Source organism: Drosophila bipectinata, chromosome 3L, assembly GCF_030179905.1.
Source record: "Drosophila bipectinata strain 14024-0381.07 chromosome 3L, DbipHiC1v2, whole genome shotgun sequence".
In the NCBI taxonomy this organism is placed as follows: Eukaryota; Metazoa; Arthropoda; class Insecta; order Diptera; family Drosophilidae; genus Drosophila; species Drosophila bipectinata.
Window position 1 is genome coordinate 25,015,305 of NC_091738.1, and position 25,939 is coordinate 25,041,243.

The 25,939-nt window shown below is 40.1% G+C and overlaps 1 protein-coding gene across 6 annotated transcripts in view; it reads right to left on the reverse strand.

The window, feature by feature from the left end:
* Positions 1–25,939, reverse strand: part of Myo81F (Myosin 81F) — a 550,527-nt gene that overhangs the window by 305,690 nt on the left and 218,898 nt on the right. For 5 of the 6 annotated variants that reach the window (XM_070279498.1, XM_070279502.1, XM_070279501.1 and 2 more), the window contains exon 9: positions 20,645–20,778. In XM_070279498.1, the coding sequence (XP_070135599.1) occupies positions 20,645–20,778 (134 nt within the window). Of the gene's footprint in view, positions 1–20,644; positions 20,779–21,828; positions 22,368–25,939 lie in introns of those variants that run through there. The other variant, XM_070279503.1, reaches the window with a different exon arrangement.

Consider the following 25,939-nt stretch of genomic DNA (forward strand, 5'->3'; position numbering starts at 1 on the left):
TATTCGAACTTTCTACAAATTCAATTTTATGTCCACTAACAAAAAAATTTATAAAAATCAGACCAAATAAAACACCCAAATTTTTTTACAAAAATCATCAATTAACCAATCAATTCCACGGAATGTTTTTTTTATTAACGCAACTTAGACACAAATTCAACACTCCAAATTCAACTCTTCATATAAAAGTGAACAGTTATATATGGTGACTGTCATATATCAGTAAATTTTTAACGAGCCCTTATGTTTTTTTTTTATACTCGTAGAGTACAAGGGTATAATGTAGTAGTGTTATTAGTATCGTAGAGAAGGAATCATCTCCGACCCCATAAAGTATATATGTATGTCTTCGATCAGCATCAACAGCCGAGTCGATATAGCCATGCCCATTCGGTTAAACGCGTAGTTCTCAGAGAATTTAAGAGATAGAGCTATATGATTTGGCATGAAGATTCCTACTAAGCCTACACAGTTCAAGATTGTTAAGAAATTTGGCCACGACACCACCCGCCCTCACAAATCGCGAAATTCTGTAACGCAAGTACTGGTAAGTTTTTTGAAAATTGTTGATGCCAAACTATTTTTATAGTTAATTTATAAATGAAAAACAATATTAATATAATATTAATATTAATAACAATATTAATATTAATAAAATAATATTTCAAGGAACCATTTTTAAAAGAATTATATACTTTTTAATGTTCTTCTCTACTGAATCGATAGTACATAGTAACTACATAGGAAGTTCTACATAGGAAGTAGAAAGACTTCGATGGTTTTTTTCCCAAGCGCAAAAGAATGCAATTTTTTTCTGAGAATCTATACCTTTCAATTATACCTATATCTATACCAATCTGAATATGGTCGGGAAACTCGACTCGAGAAAAGTCTTCTTGTTTTTTTATTTTAAGCAAAATTGACGAAGTTAAGAAGTGTTTTGAAAGTCGGTGTACACGATAGCTCTAAACCAGAGGTCGGCACGGCCCTATCTCGGGGGCATAGGAAATTTCTCTGCCCGAGCTCTGCCACACACACACAGTATAAATGTGTGAAACGTCATGCTCACTGCCTACTTTCTGCTATTCGTTACTAACACTAATGCGGTAAAATCATATCAATGTATTGGGGTGCCGACCACTGCTCTAAACCTACTGAACCAATCGTATTGTACTTCTTTAACGATTTTCCAGAAAGTAAAGTGAAGTTTTTTTGTTTTATTTGTTAAATACTAACAAATGAAACTGTTTTTCCATTGCTGTTCTGTAAAACATTAAACCAAAAAAATATCTTTCCTGCGTCAGTTCGCGGTCCCATTCCGGATGAAGGCAACGAGTCCGCGTGGAGCGATCTCCGCGAGGTCAGTTAGCTCCGTGAGTGCTGCTGCACCCAGGAGTTTGAGTTGACTTTGCCCTAGGGCAGGGCAATGACACAGAAGGTGTATGACTGACTTCTCTTCTACATCCCCGCAGCTCCTACAGTAATCTTAGTGTGACACCGGTACTCTAGCCGCATGCGTTTCTATTAACCAGTTGCCCGAGCTGGCCTTGACCGTCAGACTGCACTCCTGCCTATTAAGGGTGATAAGCATCATTGATATTTTTCTAGAGCGGATAGAATCCTAGAACCCTAGAGATTCCTCCATTTCCTCAGTGCTATTAGTTCAAAGTTATCCCTGCATTTTAGCCTAGACGTTGCTAACGGAATGCCTACTAGTTCTTTTTCCGGGAGGAGAGGGTTTGTAGTATCTGCTCTTGCTAGTTCATCAGCGGCGCAATTTCCTATGTCCGGGCACCCATATGAGGTGGATGTCATGCTGCTTCGCCATCTCGTAAAGAGATCTGCGACAGTTATTCACTGTCCTGGAGTTGGATGAGAATTCGACAAGGGCTATGAGTGTCGCTTGACTACTGAGAAGATACAAATGGTTTCTTGAGCTGAGATCACACTACAGTGGTCGGGGAGTCTTAAGGTTCTTAAGTGTCTATATGAAGGGAACCGGCTGGTCCAGGAATTTATGTGGCCCATTCCTCCCTCGATGGAATGGAGAGCTTATATTTTGAGGTGGGATGATCAACAGGTATATAGTAGTCTGTAGCCCCGTGGGCGTAAAATAGTGTAGGTCTAACCTAGTGTGGCCATAGTTAGTCCTTTTCCATAGACCCGTTTCTTGTAGCCTAATTGCCGATAGCGTGGCTATCTTGGCCCCACTATCTCTACAGGTAATAGGTCGAGTATGAAGTTTAGGGCGTCTGTTGGTGTGGTACGTAGGCTGTCTGCAATGCAGACCTCCACCATCTTTTGCGTTTTCCTAAATCGCTCTCTACTTGTGGAGTTTGGGAGAGCAGGCCACTAGACCACCACCACAAAGGTCTAAAGTCCTTGGAGGACCAGTGCGATGGTGTTTTCGCTTTTTCGCTCACATCTGTTTGTATTCCTCCATTCTATAGACCTATACACTTATAGGTCTTTAAGAATCTGGTAACTCAGTAAGCTTCGCATACAATAAAGTCAGTCTGAAATAGCACTCAACAAGAACACAACATATTGGCGACGAGGAAAAAAGTGAGGTTTTTAGTCGAAAGATAAAAACAGTAAAATCGCGTAAATCGTGTCGAGTAGTCGTTGATTTTCATCAAGATGCCGGCAGATGAGGATTTGATCCAATCGATACTTGCTCAATAGCAAGAGACATTATGAAACAGCAACAAAAATATATGCAAGCAATGATGGATAGAAACGCTTTTCCAGGGCAGGGTGATTCAAGCCACACGGGTGAATTATCTGCGTGTCTCCCATTCCACAAATTCGACAAAGACAATCAAAACTGGGAGTTTTACCTTGAACAGTTAACCCAGCATTTTAAGGCGTATTCGGTTAGTGCAGAAATAAAGCAAAAGGCTTATTTTCTTTCGTGGTGTGGCATAAACATATTCGAACTATTGAAAAATCTGTTCGGGAGCAACAATTTGAACACGTATACATACAAGGAACTCACAGACAAGTTAACGGAACAATTCACAACGAAACGACACGTTGTTGCTGCTCGCTATAAGTTTTTTAAAAGGGAGATGAAGCATTCACAAACACACAGAGAGTGGGTAGCCGACTTGCACGGGATCGCTCGGGAATACCAATTCGTCTGTAATGCCAACGGTTGTTCTTCTAACTATGTAAATGAAATGATTCGAGATCAGATCATAGTACATACACCATACGATGCCGTCCGTGCATCTGCTCTTCAGAAGTACCAGCCAACTCTTGAAGATGTGCTTATAGTTGCAGAAACCTATGAGACAACAACAAAAACCGTGGCAGCCCTCAAAGGAACTGTTTCAAAGCAAGACCCAATAAACGCAAGGCCGTCAGAAAGGCCGTCAGAAAATGGGTACAACGGGTGGACCTACATGCAAGAAATTGCGTACCCTAGCTGTGTACACCGCTGGTAGTGCGACTGTAAGGTCATGTTTCTGCCGAGGATGCTGGGTAATTATAGGCGGGCGGGAAGAAGAACACTCCCTTCCTTAAATCACCCCAATCCAAGGTGGAACAGAATATGCCAAAGGATGCGTGCCCGAAGGGAAGCTCGGACGCGAATATGCGGACTCTGGGGGACCGGTCGACCTCCCACTCGACCTTCAACTTAAGCGGGGCTAGCCATGGGACCCCCGAATAGCGTGGAGAGGAAGACCCCAAGGTAAACCTTTAAACCGTTAAACCTACGATATCGGAAATTATGCTAGGCGAGACGGGTCTATGGAAAAGAACTAACTATGGCCACACCAGGTTGGACCTACACCTTTCTAAGCCTACGGGGACTACAGACTAGGTCTCCATTCCATCGAGGGAGGAATGGGTTCCATAAATCCCGGGACCAGCCTGTTCCCTTCATACTTACGGAAACGGTTCAAAGTTGAATGGCCAGGTGGGAGGCGGTTTCCACTACGAGCGGAGTGTTTAAATGAGTCCTTCAGACTTCAGAAGTAATAGCTATCCACCACTTACTGGAAATCAAGAAACTATGTGTATCTTTTCAGACAGTCAAGCTCAGAGCCCTTGACGGATTCTCATCCAACTCCAGGACAGTGATTGACTGTCGCAGACCTCTTAACGTGATGGCGGAGCAGTATGACATCCACCTCATATTGGTGCCCAGACATAGGGACCACGAGGGAAACTGCGCCGCAGACGAACTAGCAAGGGCAAAAACTACTAATCCTCTCCTTTCGGAGAAAGAACCAGTAGGCATTCCCTTAGCTACGTGTATGCTAAGGCTAAAATTCAGGGATCACTTTGTCCGAGTAGCACTGAGGAAATGGAGGAATATCCAAATCTGCAGGAACTCACGCATAATATGGCCTATCCGTTCTAGGAAAAGATCAATGATACTTATCACAGTCGCACACCTCCTGTGTTATTGGCCTGCGCTAGTCCGCAGCCGACTCAAATTCTTGGGTGCAGTAGCACTCACGGACCTAACAGATCCACGCAGACTCGTTACCTTCATCCGTAAATCTGAATGGGATCGCGAGCCGCCGCAGAAAAGATAGCACACCTTTGAGCACATTAGTAAATAGGAGGGGGGAGGTCCCCTTGTGGGACCTCTTGCCTGTGCTGTATCACAAGGAGCCCCAGCGGCTCGAGTGGATGGGGTTGTCAGGGACTGACCCGCACCGCCGACTCAACCTTACCTAACCTAAGTAGGGAAGCAGAATAAAAAATCTTTAAAAATTGTCCGATTGGACTGCATTTTGATGGGTAGGCATGATTAGGCATTGGAATAATTTGGCATCGTGGTAAAATTTTGACACAAACTTGTAGATAACACGGGTGTCCAAGTTCCTAATCGGATAGTTCTAACATATCTCTATATTTTAACATGGTAGTATGGGAATCGTATTAAATAAATACGAATTTATTAATTAAATAATCGTATTTAGTATTAAACCAATTTAATATGCTAAATAGGTTTTTAAGCTAGGATATTCGAACTTTCTACAAATTCAATTTTATGTCCACTAACAAAAAAATTTATAAAAATCAGACCAAATAAAACACCCAAATTTTTTTACAAAAATCATCAATTAACCAATCAATTCCACGGAATGTTTTTTTTATTAACGCAACTTAGACACAAATTCAACACTCCAAATTCAACTCTTCATATAAAAGTGAACAGTTATATATGGTGACTGTCATATATCAGTAAATTTTTAACGAGCCCTTATGTTTTTTTTTTATACTCGTAGAGTACAAGGGTATAATGTAGTAGTGTTATTAGTATCGTAGAGAAGGAATCATCTCCGACCCCATAAAGTATATATGTATGTCTTCGATCAGCATCAACAGCCGAGTCGATATAGCCATGCCCATTCGGTTAAACGCGTAGTTCTCAGAGAATTTAAGAGATAGAGCTATATGATTTGGCATGAAGATTCCTACTAAGCCTACACAGTTCAAGATTGTTAAGAAATTTGGCCACGACACCACCCGCCCTCACAAATCGCGAAATTCTGTAACGCAAGTACTGGTAAGTTTTTTGAAAATTGTTGATGCCAAACTATTTTTATAGTTAATTTATAAATGAAAAACAATATTAATATAATATTAATATTAATAACAATATTAATATTAATAAAATAATATTTCAAGGAACCATTTTTAAAAGAATTATATACTTTTTAATGTTCTTCTCTACTGAATCGATAGTACATAGTAACTACATAGGAAGTTCTACATAGGAAGTAGAAAGACTTCGATGGTTTTTTTCCCAAGCGCAAAAGAATGCAATTTTTTTCTGAGAATCTATACCTTTCAATTATACCTATATCTATACCAATCTGAATATGGTCGGGAAACTCGACTCGAGAAAAGTCTTCTTGTTTTTTTATTTTAAGCAAAATTGACGAAGTTAAGAAGTGTTTTGAAAGTCGGTGTACACGATAGCTCTAAACCAGAGGTCGGCACGGCCCTATCTCGGGGGCATAGGAAATTTCTCTGCCCGAGCTCTGCCACACACACACAGTATAAATGTGTGAAACGTCATGCTCACTGCCTACTTTCTGCTATTCGTTACTAACACTAATGCGGTAAAATCATATCAATGTATTGGGGTGCCGACCACTGCTCTAAACCTACTGAACCAATCGTATTGTACTTCTTTAACGATTTTCCAGAAAGTAAAGTGAAGTTTTTTTGTTTTATTTGTTAAATACTAACAAATGAAACTGTTTTTCCATTGCTGTTCTGTAAAACATTAAACCAAAAAAATATCTTTCCTGCGTCAGTTCGCGGTCCCATTCCGGATGAAGGCAACGAGTCCGCGTGGAGCGATCTCCGCGAGGTCAGTTAGCTCCGTGAGTGCTGCTGCACCCAGGAGTTTGAGTTGACTTTGCCCTAGGGCAGGGCAATGACACAGAAGGTGTATGACTGACTTCTCTTCTACATCCCCGCAGCTCCTACAGTAATCTTAGTGTGACACCGGTACTCTAGCCGCATGCGTTTCTATTAACCAGTTGCCCGAGCTGGCCTTGACCGTCAGACTGCACTCCTGCCTATTAAGGGTGATAAGCATCATTGATATTTTTCTAGAGCGGATAGAATCCTAGAACCCTAGAGATTCCTCCATTTCCTCAGTGCTATTAGTTCAAAGTTATCCCTGCATTTTAGCCTAGACGTTGCTAACGGAATGCCTACTAGTTCTTTTTCCGGGAGGAGAGGGTTTGTAGTATCTGCTCTTGCTAGTTCATCAGCGGCGCAATTTCCTATGTCCGGGCACCCATATGAGGTGGATGTCATGCTGCTTCGCCATCTCGTAAAGAGATCTGCGACAGTTATTCACTGTCCTGGAGTTGGATGAGAATTCGACAAGGGCTATGAGTGTCGCTTGACTACTGAGAAGATACAAATGGTTTCTTGAGCTGAGATCACACTACAGTGGTCGGGGAGTCTTAAGGTTCTTAAGTGTCTATATGAAGGGAACCGGCTGGTCCAGGAATTTATGTGGCCCATTCCTCCCTCGATGGAATGGAGAGCTTATATTTTGAGGTGGGATGATCAACAGGTATATAGTAGTCTGTAGCCCCGTGGGCGTAAAATAGTGTAGGTCTAACCTAGTGTGGCCATAGTTAGTCCTTTTCCATAGACCCGTTTCTTGTAGCCTAATTGCCGATAGCGTGGCTATCTTGGCCCCACTATCTCTACAGGTAATAGGTCGAGTATGAAGTTTAGGGCGTCTGTTGGTGTGGTACGTAGGCTGTCTGCAATGCAGACCTCCACCATCTTTTGCGTTTTCCTAAATCGCTCTCTACTTGTGGAGTTTGGGAGAGCAGGCCACTAGACCACCACCACAAAGGTCTAAAGTCCTTGGAGGACCAGTGCGATGGTGTTTTCGCTTTTTCGCTCACATCTGTTTGTATTCCTCCATTCTATAGACCTATACACTTATAGGTCTTTAAGAATCTGGTAACTCAGTAAGCTTCGCATACAATAAAGTCAGTCTGAAATAGCACTCAACAAGAACACAACATATTGGCGACGAGGAAAAAAGTGAGGTTTTTAGTCGAAAGATAAAAACAGTAAAATCGCGTAAATCGTGTCGAGTAGTCGTTGATTTTCATCAAGATGCCGGCAGATGAGGATTTGATCCAATCGATACTTGCTCAATAGCAAGAGACATTATGAAACAGCAACAAAAATATATGCAAGCAATGATGGATAGAAACGCTTTTCCAGGGCAGGGTGATTCAAGCCACACGGGTGAATTATCTGCGTGTCTCCCATTCCACAAATTCGACAAAGAAAATCAAAACTGGGAGTTTTACCTTGAACAGTTAACCCAGCATTTTAAGGCGTATTCGGTTAGTGCAGAAATAAAGCAAAAGGCTTATTTTCTTTCGTGGTGTGGCATAAACATATTCGAACTATTGAAAAATCTGTTCGGGAGCAACAATTTGAACACGTATACATACAAGGAACTCACAGACAAGTTAACGGAACAATTCACAACGAAACGACACGTTGTTGCTGCTCGCTATAAGTTTTTTAAAAGGGAGATGAAGCATTCACAAACACACAGAGAGTGGGTAGCCGACTTGCACGGGATCGCTCGGGAATACCAATTCGTCTGTAATGCCAACGGTTGTTCTTCTAACTATGTAAATGAAATGATTCGAGATCAGATCATAGTACATACACCATACGATGCCGTCCGTGCATCTGCTCTTCAGAAGTACCAGCCAACTCTTGAAGATGTGCTTATAGTTGCAGAAACCTATGAGACAACAACAAAAACCGTGGCAGCCCTCAAAGGAACTGTTTCAAAGCAAGACCCAATAAACGCAGTTCACACCTATACAAAGAAACCATTCCTTGGTGGTGGTGAAAGTGATGCCAAATCAAACAAAAGTTCGCTGAAATCATGCTCTGGTTGTGGGCCCAATCATGCCAGAGAGAAATGCAAGTTTAGCGATGCCGTATGTCACAAGTGCGGTAGAAAAGGACATATAGCTGTTGCGTGCATGTCGAAGAGCAAGACAAAAGTAAATGGCAAATGAAAAATGGAAATGAAATTTGCTTCGCAAATCCGAAGCAAATGAAATCGAAACGTTGAAGCTCTAAACAGTGCTACAGGTCAAGTCAAATGTCAGCAGAACCAGATTCTTATAGATCTTGAAATACACGGCAAAGTTATATTATTCCAAATGGATTCCGGAGCCACAGCGTCCGTGATCAACCCCACTACATACGCGCTGTTGAATAAGCCTAAATTACGCAATTGTTCCCGAGTATTACATGCGTTTGGTTATACACCAATACCATTGCTTGGAGAGTTGCACACAATTGCAAAGTGCGGTGAAAAAGAGAAGCAGGTAGTTATTATCGTTGCGAACATTGAGTCGTCAAACAATCTATTTGGTATGGATTTATTCAAAATTTTCGGCTTTGATATCATGCAAGTATCAAACTTTCAAGAGGTGCACGAAGTCGAATTACGTGACCTTTGCAGCAAGTACAACGAAGTGTTCGAATCAGCCATGGGTGTCATCAGCAACACCAAAGTTTTTCAAGAGCCGTCAAATTCCATTCGCACAGATGGACAAATTTAGAGCTGAAGCAGACAGACTTATACAAGCCGGAATTCGGAAGCCGATCAAATTCAGTAATTGGGCATCACCAATCAGGTAGCGCTATTCGCATATGTGGCGATTTTAAGCAAGCAGTCAACGCGCAGATCGATGTCGAATAGCACCCGTTACCGACAAAAGAGTCTCTGTTTCACATAATACGTCACGGCAAGCAATTCAGCAAAATAGATTTAAAGGATGCCTATCTTCAAATGGAACTGGATGAGGATTCAAAAACTATCATGGTCGTCAACACATCCCTTGGCCTATTTCAATACCAGCGCCTTCCCTACGGGATTGCCAGTGCTCCAGCGATCTTCCAAAGTTATTTGGAACAGCTTCTAAAAGGAGTAGAAGGATGTGGAAACTACTTAGATGACATCATTATATCAGCACCTACAAGCGAGCAACAGCTAAAGCGAATCGACCAAGCTCTCAGTATTCTTCGTGAGAACGGTATTAGATGCAAAAAGGAGAAATGCTTCTTTTTCAAGGACGAAATTGAGTACCTAGGACGAAGAATCAGCGCCCAAGGGATTCTTCCAGACAGCTCTGGTTTGGAGGCTGTTAAACTGTTGCGTCCGCCTTCTAATCTGCAGCAATTAGAAGCATTCATGGGTAAAGTTAATTACTATTGCAACTTTATACCGAACTATTCTCAGTTGGCCGCACCTTTAAACCAACTTCGTAAAAACAATGTAGCATACTTTTTCGGGCCGCAACAACAACAAGCTTTTACAGCCCTGAAGTCCCATATTATCAATGCGACTCAGCTAGCTCATTTCGATGAAAATCTACCACTAGTCCTAGCGACGGATGCCATCTTTTGGTATTGTTGTAGTCCTTTCACATATCCAACATGATGGCAAGGAGAGACCTATTGTTTTCGCATCCAAAACGCTTGACAAGCATCAGGTTAAGTACAGCCAAATCGAAAAAGAGGGACTTTCTATAATATTCGGAGTGAAACGTTTTCACCAATATTTGTACGGTCGAAAGTTTACCCTTATAACGGATCACAAGCCACTAGTAACTATTTTCAATCCAGGCAAGCATTTGCCTTTAATGACGTCAAACAGGCTACAGCGCTGGGCCATCATTCTCATGGCCTATATTTTTGAGATTCAGTATCGCTCTACATCTGCTCATGGCAACGCAGATGCCCTATCGCGCCTTCCCGTGGGCATGGATCCGGATTTCGACAGAGAAGAAGAAGCCTGCCACATCGAAATGGAACTGTCACCACCGATCAATTCTGAGATCATTCGCAACCACATCGAGAAGGACAAACTTCTCAAACATGTCTTACGGTATGTTACTGTAGGATTGCCAGACAAACTTCAGCAAGGCGAGGAAGCATTATCACCATAATTTAGTCGAAAATTTGCCCTCACACTCAACAAAAAATTGCTTTGCCTACACACAGATGCCAATCGTGTAGTAATTCCAGTAACTCTTCAAGCGCGTGTCCTGAATCTGTTACACGAAAGACATTGGGGCATTGTTCGAATGAAGCAGCTAGCGAGACAACATGTTTGGTGGCCTACAATCGACGCAGACATTAAAAGCCTTACACAGTCATACAGCATCTGCAAGTGCAACAATCCTGCTCCTCCAAAAGAGTACCAAAGTTGGCCTGCAGCTACAACAGCGTGGGAGCGAATCCATATCGACTTCGCCGGCCCAATATTCGATTCCATGTGGCTAATCTGTGTAGACGCTTACTCCCAGTTCCCATTTGTAGTTCAAATGACGTCCACTACAACCGCTCACATGATCGCTGCACTATCATCGATATTCGCCATCGAAGGATGGCGGACAACGGTCCGCAGCTTACGGCTGACGCTTTTGAGGAATTTTGCAAACTTCATGGAATAAAGCACATTACCACAGCACCGTTCCATCCAGCATCCAATGGATTAGCAGAGCGTTTCGTTCAGACGTTTAAATTCTCTGTCAAGAAAAACCTCAAAGACGGTATACCAGTCCGAGCAGCAGTTACTAAATACCTTGCTTCCTACAGGTTCACTCGAAATTCCTACGGAAAATCTCCCGCCGAGTTAGTCCATGGTCGTCCAGTCCGTACCGTACTAAGCCAACTTTTCAAGCAGCCTGTCGAGGCCAAGCTATCAGTTACCAAGTACGTCCCAAATAAAATGGTCTACGCTCGTAATTATGCAAGGGGAGAAAAGTGGATTGAAGGTCTATTGACCGTCCAATTGGAAAAATGGTTTTCTTGGTTCGCACCACAAATGATTATATCAAGCGCCATTTCAACCAGCTAAAACTGAAGTTCTCAGCAAGCAGCTCCATTGAAAAACCTCCGGATATTCCGTCTTCTTCAAATCATCCACTACAACAACAAGATCAACCATTACAACAACAAGAAGATGAACCAGTAACTCCGTCAACCGTTCAGAAACGTCATTCTGAGCCTGAGCCACCCGAGAACTCCACATCATCGATCCAACAACAAAAGCCAAAACAACCAGCACGACCTTTATCCAGCATACCAGTTCGCCAAAGTAGTCGTGTTCGCCATGATTAGATCGTTTCAAGCCCAAGGATTCCGAAAACGTAAAAATCCTATTCGTTCTTAATTAAGGGAGGAGATGTATTATATATTGTCAATTTCACATCTGTTTGTATTCCTCCATTCTATACACCTATACACTTATGTAGTACTTTAAGAATCTGGTAACTCTGTAAGCTTCGCATATAATAAAGTCAGTCTGAAATAGCACTCAACAAGAACACAACAATATTGTTTAACAAATTTAAAGATATTCTTTGATCAAATTTGAAATATTCATCTCTCTCCGAGCCATACTTTCTGGACGTAACCTGTTACATCTTATTTGCTGTGTAGTTTGTTGTTCTTTACGACGCCTAGCCTTCGTTCCCTCGTTGCATATCTCTTGCTACAGAGAGCTACAGAGTGCTTCTAGAAATTATTCACACTCTATTACAGTGGTCAGAAATTCTTCAATCAATCAACAATAAGTCTAATTTAAATAGCCGAAAAATGTGAATTCGGTGAATTCATAACGTGTGACTCCTGGGGATAAGATAAGCCGAATTCATTTGCAAAATAGATTTCATTGGGGGCAAATATTATTACTGGAACGTCTTATATTTTCCTGACCTGTCCCTACATTCCTCCAACGGTAGAAGATATATTTTCACCACGTTGAGGCCATTAAGTCTTTTTATTCGTTGCTCAATGACTCTGATTTAATCCTATTATGGGCGATTCCAACCTTCCACTCATTTCCTGTCTCAGGATGAAATTTCTTTGCTTTCCAGTTTTTATAATTGAAACTTTATCAGTAACTTAAAGCACTTTTCCAACTTAACCACATTCATAACCCTCTTGGCAGATTTGAGGACCTTATATTCTCCAATGGGACATCCTCTGTGACAGTAATTTGGACGTCCCCGCTATCGCTTTCAGGAGCGATTCGCTTTCATCACCCACACTATTAGCATCTATGTTAATCGATGTGCCTTAAAATACTGCTGGCTTTAAGGTTCAACCACACTCCACATGCTTTAATAAAAAGGATTTTATTGCCCTTCGCAATCTGTAATCTTTTAACTCAATTGGAGCTGCTACAGATTCGTTTTACGAAATAATTCAAAATGCTTTGAATAAATTTGTTCCTAAATTCTCACTATCATTGTCAACAAAACTTCTTTGGTTTAATAAATACTGATCTCGTCTTAAGAACAGAGCTTACAATAGAGCAAACCGAGAGCTTACAAAAAGTTTCTTAAATCAAGATCCCTCACTTCCCTCTCTTTCTCTTAAGCGAACGGTCGGTGTTTACTCACTTAATTAATTGCATAAACATATTGTGAATCTTAAGCTAAAACCGTATCGCTTCGTGAGTGCTGTGGTATATTTGGAGTCGAATTAATAAATTGAATAATTTCAATTCCAAGCATAGCTCAGCTCTGCTTCTTCCCCGGCTTATCTCTATTTCTGCATTTCTCTTTTGCACTATTCAAAGCTCTCGCTTCGGCTTCCTATTTGGCACAGTGGTTCAAGGTATTGTGTTTTTTAACTTTTTAAATATTAATTTTTGTTTAACTAAATAAAAAAAAAAAATGGAATTTAAACTTGTCTGCCCTATGAAGTCTTGTAACAAGACCATTTCCACATCCCAGCCTAGCATCCATTGCTGGTTATGTGAAAACGTCGTGCACGCCAAGTGTGCCGGATTCACGGCCTCAGTTTCGGATGCCATTTCCCGTGGTAAAGTCCTCATTTCGGTAGACTCTATTCTTGCTTCTGAAGAGGTGAAATCCCAAGAGTTTGGTGACATAGAATTTATTTGCGTTAAAATCACTTTGTCCGTGAAATCTTTATACATTACATGTTTATATATACCTCCTATGTCTGAACCGCCTACATATTGGCAGCATTTGTCCGCTATTCGGTACGTTTCTAATCTTATGACGGATCGTGACCAACTCGTAGCGGTGGGCGACTTTAATATCCCAGAATTAAAGTGGTCCAACGTCGATAACTCACCATCTTTGTCACTTATCACTCACTATGGGCATGTGAGTTACATTTCACCGCGGGCATGTTTGACATGTCCCTAGGTCAGATTAACCATGTTAGAAATTCGTTAGGTCGGCTTTTAGACTTATGTTTTGTATCTGATCCTGAGGGTACCGCTCTCTCCAGAGCTTTTCCCCTTTCAACCCCAGGGGATCCTTATCACCCCACGCTGGAGGTCTCTATCGAAACTATTCCTGGTATCGATCAGATGTCTCTATGCGTGGCAAATAAGATTCGCTGCTTCCGTAAAGCTGACTTTCAGAAACTTAATAGCCTTATTGATACATACGATTGGTCCGATATTCTGGCATGTACTGATCTTAACGTCACTTTAGAAAAATTTTACTTTACTTTAAATACATTTTTTGACTCCTGTGTGTCATGGAAATATCCGTCCGCTTCAACAAATCCTCCTTGGTATACAAGGTGCCTCACTAACCTAAAAAATATTAAAAATAGGATCTTACTAAAATACAAAAAAACCTGCAGTAGTGTTGATTTCTCAAGACACCTACTAGCTCGGTCGAATTTTACCGTGCATAACGCGGAATGTTATAGGAATTATATTGACCGCTGCCGGATACAATTTACTCAGGATCCAAAGCCGTTTTATAATTTTGTAAACACTAAGCGTAAACACGTATCTTTTTCACCCCTGCTTACGTTTGAAAATTCCGATCTATTCGCAGAATTTTTTCAAACCACTTATTCTCCGCCTAAATTGACTGATCAGCCTTACGCATATAACATTCAAGCAGCAATTCTTATTTTCTGTCCGTTTTTTTCTGAGAACAACTTATTATCTGGTCTTTAAAGGGTAAAACCCATTTATTCGCCAGGCCCCGACGGAGTACCAGGCTGTGTGGTAAAATACAACGCCAGGGCTCTGTGCAAACCTCTTCTAAGACTTTTAAACTTATCTTTGGAAACCTCGATTTTTCCCCTTAAGTGGAAGGAATCATTCATAATTCCCCTACATAAAAAAGGGAAAAAGTCTGAGGCTGCCAACTACAGAGGCATCTCTAAGTTGTTCATCTTCGATCATCTCTCCCTGTCAGCATGGCTTTATTAAGCGTCGCTCCACCACCACAAACTTATTGGAGTTGACATCCTTTGTCATAGATGGCATTTGTAAGGAATATCAAACCGATGTAATTTACACAGACTTCAGCAAAGCATTTGATTCAGTTAATCACTCACTCTTGTTGAGTAAACTGAATATGCTGGGTTTTCCTAAAGACCTCTTAACGTGGATCTCCAGCTACCTAGGTGGAAGGACACAAAGAGTCTTATTTAAAAACATACAGTCCCGTCTACATCTGTCTACAGGGAAGTCATCTTGGCCCGTTATTATTTACGCTTTTTATAAACGACTTGCCCCCTGCTTTAACGAACTCTCTAGTTCTTATGTATGCAGATGATGTAAAGCTTTGTCTTCAGTACAAATCCATCTTTGCCCAATGCAGTCTTCAGTCTGCCCTTGATAACTTTCAAAAATGGTGTTTAGCTAATGATCTGATACTTAATGGATCAAAATGCAAGCATATGTCTTTTTATCGTTCTTGCCCTCTGCAAGCTACTTATTCCATTAATGGGATTGCCTTAGAAAAATTAACCCAGGTTAATGATCTCGGCATCCTATTAGACATCAAACTTAAATTTGCCGACCATATTTCCTTAATGGTCAATAAGGCTAAGGAGTCCTTGGTTTTATCGAAAGGTGGTCAAAAGAATTTAATGACCAAAAGAATTTTATAACCAAAACATTATTTATTTCTTTGGTCCGTCCTATACTAGAGTACGGTTCATGTGTCTGGAGTCCCCAATATGGAGTACATCAGGACCGCATAAAATCCGTACAAAAGAACTTTTTAATATTTGCACTTAGAGGTCTATACTGGGATGCAAATCTTCAGCTTCCATCCTACAGTAGCAGACTTTTACTTATAAACTTACCTAAGCTTAAATAATTGCAACAAACACAAATAAAATGCATTTTTTTGTTGTTGTTGTTGTTGTCAATTACACAGTGCGACAAAAAAAGAAAAGTTGGAGGAACTTTTGAAGAGACCTAGTAGGAATTGTTCATTAGGTCGAGTATAGTATAAAACCATGTTTGAAACTTTTCCTACACCCTCAAATCTTGATTTATTTCGAAAAAACGGTTTTTCGAAAGTGTTTTGCTCTTAAAAATTCCTGAACGCGCAATTTTAGGCCGATTTTCAATTTTTTTATGTTTTTCAATAGTTAAATGTTGTAGCTTTTGAAAAAAAAATGCATCTTTAATTTATTTAAACAGAAAGGATACAAATTTTACAAAAGAAACTGACTTTTTTGAATTTTTGTCACGTTCCAAATCACTGTCGCACTGTGTTATTGCTCCCTTTATTGGACATAGGACAATATTGGCAATATCCTTAAAGAATCAAAAGTTATTGCTTGGTGAGTTTTATTTTTGATCAAAAAAAATAAAAACCACGAATAATCATTATTTTTGAGTTTTATTTTTTTTGTTCAAGCTTAAGGATTATTTGTGATTTTTATTTTTTTCGATCAAAAATAATTATTAGTCTTGATTTAAAAAATTAAAAATCGTTGAGTAATCTTTACAAAGTAATTTTAAAATATTAGTTATAATGATTACGGTCCCAGCCAATTAGAAACTCATTCGCGCAGCATGTATGAGCCGACAATAACCTTTACTACAAACACTACAAGAAACTCGTTCTTGCTTGTTAATAAACACGAACACAATACTCAATACTCAATTGCTTAAACCAACAAAAACAAAAGGCACCGCGTGATAATCTAACAGCTCCTTATTATGAATAATAACAATAAACTCTTAAATGGGATTAAGAGTGCGCTTTTCCCCAGAAAAATTGAAAAAAAAACTATCAATATTATAAATCCAAATTAATCCCTATGGAATAATTAATCCCTATAATAAATCCCTATGGAATAGGGAAAACTACTATATCATAGTGAAGATTCTGTACCTCAGAATCTACAGATCAATAAGCCGAAACATCAATTTGGCTTCCGCAAAAGACATGGCACGATTAAGCAGGCTAACCCGATAACAGCAGAAATACGCCACGCTTTTGAAAATTGATAATAATGCAGTATGGCCTCACCCATAAAATCAAAACCCTCCAAGGGAGTATTTAAGTCCTATTCATACATACAAACTTTTTTGGTGAGACGCTAGTCATGCAATGCAACAACATCTATTAAGTTCCTCAAGATAGTACCCTGGGTGCAAAACTATTTGTTTTCTACGAATAATTTTCGATGAAAGAGTGTGAAACTAAATATACGTTCGCTGACGATACTGACGCGGACGATACCGTCCTGAGCAGATTACTTAGTGAACGTTCTATCGAAACAACGAACTATAAAGAGACAATCATGCCCTTTAAAATAACTTATTTTTCAAGCCAGGTAAGCGGCTTGAATGGCGTAGGCGTATCGAATGGAAATAGCCTTAAACTGACACTCAGTTGAAAAACATGTGCCATGAATTCCCCTTCTCCTCTGCACTTGGACTTCAAGACCCTTTTACGCTACAGACATACCGCTTTCAGGTGATACAAATGCAAGTAGGAGAAACGTTGAACTCATCAAGCCGGCGCAACAGAGCACGCCTACTACGCCTACTGCGGCCTCCCAGCCAGGCAATAATTATATTTGTGGCAGTTGATTAACAAAAATGTTAAACAGATAGAGGGTTATAGATTTTATATTCAACTAGCAAACCCGGCGAACTCCGTCTCGCCACCAGATGGCTTCGTTTTATGTAACATTTCGTTTTGTTTTTAAAAGATCTAGTGATTTTTTTTTTCTGTTTTATATTTTAAGATGCGTTGGTTTCCGATATAAGATAATAGAATACGTTAGACGTCAATGATCTTCGTGTGCTGACTCACTGTTCCATTTTATTAAAGTGCTTTTTGGCAACACAAACAAATCGGATGGTTTTCCAACTCGTGAGCACGCAACTTATAACTGCCCATTTGAAAAACAATAATTTTCTAAATTTATGCCGCAAACACTAAGCGATTGGCCTTGTGTTAGTTAGTGAGTATTGTTTCATTTGACTTTGTGACATTTGGAAATTCAGAAAAAATAATTAAAACGAAAATTTATTATAGATTATTTATAGATTATTATTAAAATGTAAGGCTAAAATCGTCAAACTTGAGTGCGCTTGCACATGTAGTCTTGGCCATCCCGGCTACTCAAGTATCGGTTGAGAGAGTATTTTCAGGTTTAAAATTTATTCTAAGCGAACGACGGAGTTCAATAATGGGTGAACCCACTTTTTACTTATATAACCCCCTATTAACACCGACAGCGCTTGATTTTTGTATTATCAATGGATACGCTATAGACAGGCTGCAAGTAAGAACACTCCATGAACTATCCTCGGATCCACTCCTATCATGGCCATACTGCATGCAACACCTGGGAGAAAATCACAGCGCTCGCGACTCCTTGCCAAAGGTGCTAATTTAAACGCTTTCAAAGTCCATCTAGAACAGCTGAGCGAGGTTAGCATACAAATCAAGGAACCTTCTGACATTGACAATGCCATCAGCCTTTTCATGCGCACGATAAAGCAGGCTGCTAAGATAGCTGCACCAAGCAATCATCAACATACAGAGTCTTCTAGACATCCCTAGCTACCACCCAGAATTGGTGCGCTTCTCAATCTAAAGCGAAAAGTAAGAAGAGAATGTTCAAGAACGGGAGACGTCCGTAACTGTCTAAACAAGGCGGTCGCCCGAAAAAAACAAGAATCTATAGACAGATTTGAAATGAAGACAGATTTGAGATTGAGAAATCTGGACACAGATGCTAGTTCTAACTACTCGCTGTGGCGTATCTCAAAACGGTATAAGGCTCAGCCCACCTCAAAATCAGCCGTAAGAAATCCCTCATGTGGCTGGTGCTGTACGAGCCTAGAGAAAGCTGAAGTGTTTGCTAACAACCTTGAGCAATGCTTCAAGCCTTACGAATACTAGCCTGAACCTACTAGCCTACTAGCGTCGACAAATTGAAGAGTTCCTGGAATCTCCATTTCAAATGAGTCTGCCTGCTAACCCTGTCTCATTGACTCTCGCCAATGAAAACTCCTGGCTAAGACCTTTTGTATAACAGGAAGATCCGACTTTTACCGGATCAAGCCTTGCAATACCTGGTGACGTTATTTAACAGCTGTTGGATACTTTCCGAAAGTTTGGTAATCGGCAAACATACATATGATCCCAAAACCAGGAAAATCGCCAACTGACGTGGTCTCATACAGGTTTTACCATCCCTGGAAAAATCATGGAAAGGCTGATCCTGAACAGGCTACTTATTTTTGAGAATGTCACCAGTGCGATCCCGGAATTCCAGTTCGGCTTTCGTCTTCAACATGGAAAACGATCCTACCAAACCGGATCTTGACCTGGCCATTTTGTCGTCGTTGACATAAAAATAAATAAAAATAAAACAAATAAAACCATTAAATCACTTCCTGCCCTATGTAACGCATAGACTATATATTGTTACAAATTCTAAAAAATGGTTAGATTAAGCTGCCAATTGGGAGGCAGTGCGCTAATATTAAGAATAAAATTACCACATTAAAAAAAAATAATAATAATCTCTGAGATCCCCGAAATTTCTGAGATTTTGGAAATTCTTTTGTTTTCAAGATATTCAAACAAAACTACGCCTGTTAGACGCGACACAGACGGAAGTTACTTTTCAAAAACGAGTTCAAACACTGCAAACACTGCGTTAAAAAAATGTCTCTGCCCGGCCTTTGACAGCACACGGCAGCAATTCTACGTATTTGAACGCAAATGCAGGTCTAACATGTAAATGATTCAAATGTAACTTAAAGTGTGGGTGAAACAGATGAGTACCGAGTATAATATGGTTGCGAAACTCAGAGTCCAACTCTGTGGACTGCTTTCCCACAGACTCCAGGATCATGACATAGCGATCACGAAATCCTCCTACCACACTGCAGCCTTGACTCTTTGTTGAAGGAACTGCATTTGAAACGCAAAGCGCTGGACTATAACAAAATCTAGATTTCATGTGGCTGTTACATGTACATAATATTTAGTAGATGAACGCAACAACGGCCACTTGTTCGACGGTCACGTCGGGGTCACAAAAATGTAACACTATTCAACGTTTTTGATTCTTAATTTTTAACCAAGTAAAGTTTACACTTATTCTATATTTGACCCGGGAAGAGACAAGGCGGGGGTCGTATACAACGTATAACAATGAGCTTTGTCGAATAAGCTCTTAATAAGCTCCTAAAAGCACATGCTCTACAAAGAACAAAGGACAACTTACGGAGAAAGGCGGACAAGAAAAGATTTAGTAGAGGAAATGTCTCTACTTGTGTAAAAGGTTTTAAGATAGAAGGTTTTGCCAAAGGCCAGATTCTATTTTTGTCCAACTGATCCGATGTACCCAAATTCATAAGGATCAGGCGAATACATACCGACTTTAAAGTTTAAACAATGCACACACTCTTTTTTCCTTTGCTCGCAGTATGCATGTATTATATAATATAAGGTACGGTCGGGATAATCTGAACGATCGGAAATGACCCAAATTTGGTTTTTTGGAAGAAGCTTATGACTTTTTTAAAATTTGTATATTAAACTATTGATTTTATTATGAAATCATCATTTGGATCGGTCCATTGATATCTGATATTTGGGATTATATCCGCTCTTAATTGCTAAGCTATATCAACTTCGTCTCCGACCGAAGTTAGGTTTCCTTTCTTGGCTTAAAAAGAAATTCTCCTTACGATCGGACAACTATATCCGACATTTTCAATATAATTCCGATCTTAACAGCCACCTAACAGCCCCAACTTTCCGCTTCGCTCAAAGGTAGAAAAATATAAATTAAAAAAATTCAAACTTACCAAGGGTTTGTGTTCTGCAAAACATCTATTAAAGATTGAAGCTGATGACGAAATTGATCACTTACTGTCAATTTTGTTTTAGAAGACCCTCGAGAATACGTTGAGCAATATTGAGTATTTATAAATTGTTGATCCTTAAAGTAAAAGTTTTTATTATTGACTATTTTGAAGGTAGTTAATAATTTTTTATTAAGGTAGGTTTCATTTATTTGTAGAAAGTAAATATTAAAAAGCTACTTTTTGTATGGTATCAATATAATTCTATATATGTGTTAGGTCTCGTATCAGCAGAAGATTCTCCATAGTTCTTCAAATTATTAGTCAGTTATTAATTCAAATTATATGTCAATTATGAATGCGTTTATATTTTATGATAGCGGCAGCAGTTTCGATCGATGACGCATCTCTTGCGCATCTCGTACCGCTGCAATCTTAATTTTCCGGTGCACTAACGTGGTATACATTTTGTCTATGTTCCTGTCCCTCTTTCGCCCATAGTGTGCGACCCCTTTATACAAATGCATTAGCCGCCAAGCACTGGTAGTGTGCACTTCTTTTAAGTTAATCGGGACGCTCAGACAACCGCCGTCGACCCCCACTCCGTATAATGTATATAACCGCAATAAAGGGCGTTTAATTCAACGCGTTCATTATTTATTGGGAACTGGGAAAAATGCCGGTACCAAAAACGTTCGGTAATTCAATGAACTGAATCAATTATAGTTATCAAAAACTTCATAGCCAAACATTTATTGACGTTGATCTGCGCCCCGTGAGCTGCCTTTTACACATGGCAATTCACACAAACAAGAAAATACTATTTCTTGTAGAGTAACCAAAACATGGACGTAAGCGTGTGCGGAGCGTCTTTTATTCTGTTGGTAAAATACAACATAGATTTAATCTCAACTTAATATATTTTAAACATACCGTGGCATCTCCTCCCTCGTTCTCTGGGATCGTTGATCGGAGTGTATGTGGCTCCAAACTTAACGTAGCTAAAGACCACAACAAGTGTGGCCAGTTTAAGCAATCAAAGTGTAAGCAATACATGCTGAACAAAAGTGCGCCCTAGTGGGGCTTAATTCAAACTGACTCTCAAACAACAAGCGCTTCTCAGGCTTGTTGCATGAGTCTTGGAATGTTACTCACTATTGGATCCGCAGGCAGCGGTATTTACTTACGTTGACTGATGATCTCGGGCAGTTCCCGTCTTTGGCTGCTCCGCTGATCCCTCCTGTGGCTCCTGTCTGCGTGTGTTGCGGTTTGGGTCTACCGGCATCGTCATGCATCAAGTTCTGGCACCCGTAGACGTTGTACGGGTCTTGCAGAACCGTGCCATGTGCCCAGTTTCGAGGCACGCGAAACAGATGTTTCTTTGTTTTGCGTCTTTACTGCTCACAGACCAGCTTGGCCACTCGTTTAGGTGCACTACCGTCGGACACGGTTTTGTCATGGCCGCGTGTTACACCCAGACCAACCACTTAATTTTGAGCAATAAAGCAATTTGGCAATTTTCTTGGTGCTGCCTGAAGTTTCCGAACGCTCTGCAGTTAACTCTGGATGAACTTGGACGTCCATATCGAAAGCGTAGCTGCTCTATTACGGACTGTACGTGGTTAGGTTGAATCAGCAGTGGTTTAACTGCGGTCCTTGCGTCACCCTTTAAGGCTTTGCTTGTTCTTCAATTATGTACACAAGTGGTAGCAGGCTCCTATTCCAGAGGCATAGGCAAATTCTCTGCCCGAGCTCTGCCGCACACATATATTATAAACGTCATGCTCGCAGCCTACTTTCTGCTGTTCGTTACTAATGCTTTAAAATAATATCAATGTATGGAGTTCATTGAAAGGCTGCCGTTGCTCCAAGAAGTTGCTTCCACAGGATCCGGGCGATAGCATAGCTACGGGCTCTTTCTGACTGCACCGTGGCTATAAGACAACATGGCGGCTTATAGATGTACAGTCTGTACTCCGTGTGACTTCTTACCCGACCGCCGCTATACCCCCTATATATGGCTTCACCGAGTCTAGTGCTCCCGTTGGCAGATGTCTTGGGGAGTATTCCCGCTCTCACCTTTATTTGAGAGATTTGGTGGCGACATCGGCCGTTTAGAAACTAACCCTTAAGATTTGGTGGCGACATCGGCCTTTGAAAACAAAAAGCCTTGCAAAAATTTCTAGTACCGACGGCGTTTAATTGTCGCCATGCTTGCGAAGCGTTACACAGTGGATGAGTCTAGAACGGATGGCCACTAATATACCAATCTTACAACCATTTTGAAATAAAACCAATAAAAGACGGCTATAGTCGAGTTTCTTGACTATATTATACTCGGTAATCATCTCTTTCACCCACAATTTAAGTACACTTTAAAGTTTAAACTTTAACCGTATTCATTCTCAGCAACAAATTTAGGTTGCATACTTACGCTTGGACAATACAACAACAACAAACCTTATGCAATACTACCGATTCAGTAGGGAAACAAATTGAAAAGCCTATAACTCCTGATTTTTAGATTTTGATGCATAGGTGTAAATTAGTCATTGGAAGAACTGGCTTAGTCAACATTAAAGAACTGGCGCTAATACTAGATTTCTGTTATGGGATGGGAGTGGGCGAGGCAAAATTTGAAACAAAATTGATCTCCGCTCTATCTTTTATAGTTCTATTTCTTATAGTCTTCGAAATCCACGCGTTAAAAATTTTAGACCGTTTGTAGAGAAAATTGTATATATATGGGTATATCAAAGTTTTTGAAACCCAAACTCAAGTTTTTGAAACTCCTTTCAAAGTTTTTGAAAAACCTTCCAGAAATGGCGCTACAGAATTTAGCAATTTGTAGAAACGAAAGAGGGCGTGGGAAAATTTTGAAACAAACTTGAACTGCGTGTGCATTATAGGAGGCTCCATGACAAATCCTTTAGCTGTATCTCTTGAAGTCTCTGAGTCCACGCGTTCATACGCAAAGACGGACATGGCTATATCGAATCGGTTGTTGATGCTGATCAGAAATTTATATTCTTTATAAATTAAATAAAGGGATGGGAAATGATTCCTTCTCTAGGTAATATACGTTCACACGACTATAATATACCCTTGTACTCTACGAATACCGGGTGTAATAAAAGTATAAAAATAACATAGTAATAACATAATAATTCTTAATGTTTGAACGGCTTGAAAGTAATATGGATAGGGCTGATCAGAGGTCACAGATGAATGTTCAAAACTGAGGAGAGGAGGAAAAGATACATTTTTGCTTAGTGTTTACAATGTTATAAAACTGCTGCGGGTCCTGAGTAAATTAAATTCGGTAGCGGCGAATGTAACTTCTATAACAATCACCGATATGCACAGTAAAATTTTAACGAGCTAATAAATATCTTGAAAAATGAAAACGGCTGAATGCCTTTTTTTTTTTTTTTTTTACCGGTTTTTCAGAATTTGGAAATGGCTTGTGCATCAATAAGAGCATCAGCTAGCATTCCTGTATTCATCATAAAGCTTAGAGGCCCAGACGACCGCGGGGAGCTCAAGAAACGATTTGTTAGAATATATTAAGCTATTTGTTAATTGTTGAGCTGGGAGGAGTTAGTAAGGAAATTTAAAATTCTATATTTTAAGTTTGAGGGACAGGAAAGAGATGTAATAGAGTAGAGACCATTGTAGTTCGAACATAATACCCTAAAAGGGTCATGCAGTGCATATGTCGAACTACAACGGCTAAGGAACAGAGGACTAAAGTTTCGAGTCCTTCTATTAGGAATGTTGAAATTTAAGCGTGTTAGTAAATGCTGGCTATCTACATCCCCGTTGATAAGGTTATGCAGAAAAACTACACCGAGCATTGTCCTACGATTTGTTAAGCTAGGTAAGTTAATAAGTAAAAGTCTGCTACTGTAGGATGGAAGCTGAAGATTTGCATCCCAGTATAGACCTCTAAGTGCAAATATTAAAAAGTTCTTTTGTACGGATTCTATGCGGTCCTTATGTACTCCATATTGGGGACTCCAGACACATGAACCGTACTCTAGTATCGGACGGACCAAAGAAATGAATAAAGTTTTGGTTATATAGGGGTCATTAAATTCTTTTGACCACCTTTTAATAAAACCAAGGACTCCTTTAGCCTTATTAACCATTAAGGAAATATGGTCGGCAAATTTAAGTTTGATGTCTAATAGAATGCCGAGATCATTAACCTGGGTTAATTTTTCTAAGGCAATCCCATTAATAGAATAAGTAGCTTGCAGAGGGCAAGAACGATAAAAAGACATATGTTTGCATTTAGATCCATTTAGTATTAGATCATTGGCTAAACACCATTTTTGAAAGTTATCAAGGTCAGACTGAAGACTGCATTGGGCAGAGATGGATTTGTACTGAAGAAGCTTTACATCATCTGCATACATAATAACTAGAGAGTTCGTTAAAGCAGGCGGCATGTCATTAATAAAAAGCGTGAATAATAGCGGGCCAAGATGACTTCCTTGAGGGACGCCAAATGTAGCACGGACCAGACGGGACTCTATGTTTTTAAATAAGACTCTTTGTGTCCTTCCATCTAAATAGCTGGAGATCCACGTTAAGAGGTCTATAGGAAAACCCAGCATATTCAGTTTACTCAACAAGAGTGAGTGATAAACTGAATCAAATGTTTTGCTGAAGTCTGTGTAAATTACATCGGTTTGATATCCCTTACAAAAGCCATCTATGACAAAGGATGTCAACTCCAGTAAATTTGTGGTGGTGGAGCGACGCTTAATAAAGCCATGCTGACAGGGAGAGATGATCGAAGATGAACAACTTAGAGATGCCTCTGTAGTTGGCAGCCTCAGACTTTTTCCCTTTTTTATGTAGGGGAATTATGAATGATTCCTTCCACTTAAGGGGAAAAATCGAGGTTTCCAAAGATAAGTTGAAAAGTCTAAGAAGAGGTTTGCACAGAGCCCTGGCACAGTATTTTAGCACACAGCCTGGTACTCCATCGGGGCCTGGCGAATAAATGGGTTTGACCCTTAAAAGACCAGATAATAAGTTGTTCTCAGAAAAAAAACGGACGGCAATAGCCTGCGAATAGATCGGCAATGGCCTGATCAGAAGTTGCAGAGGAATTTTCAAACGTAAGCAGGGGTGAAAAAGATACGTGTTTACGCTTAGTGTTTACAAAATTATAAAACTGCTTTGGATCGTGAGTAAATTGTATCCGGCAGCGGTCAATATAATTCCTATAACATTCAGCGTTATGCACGGTAAAATTCGACCGAGCTAGTAGGTATCTTGAGAAAT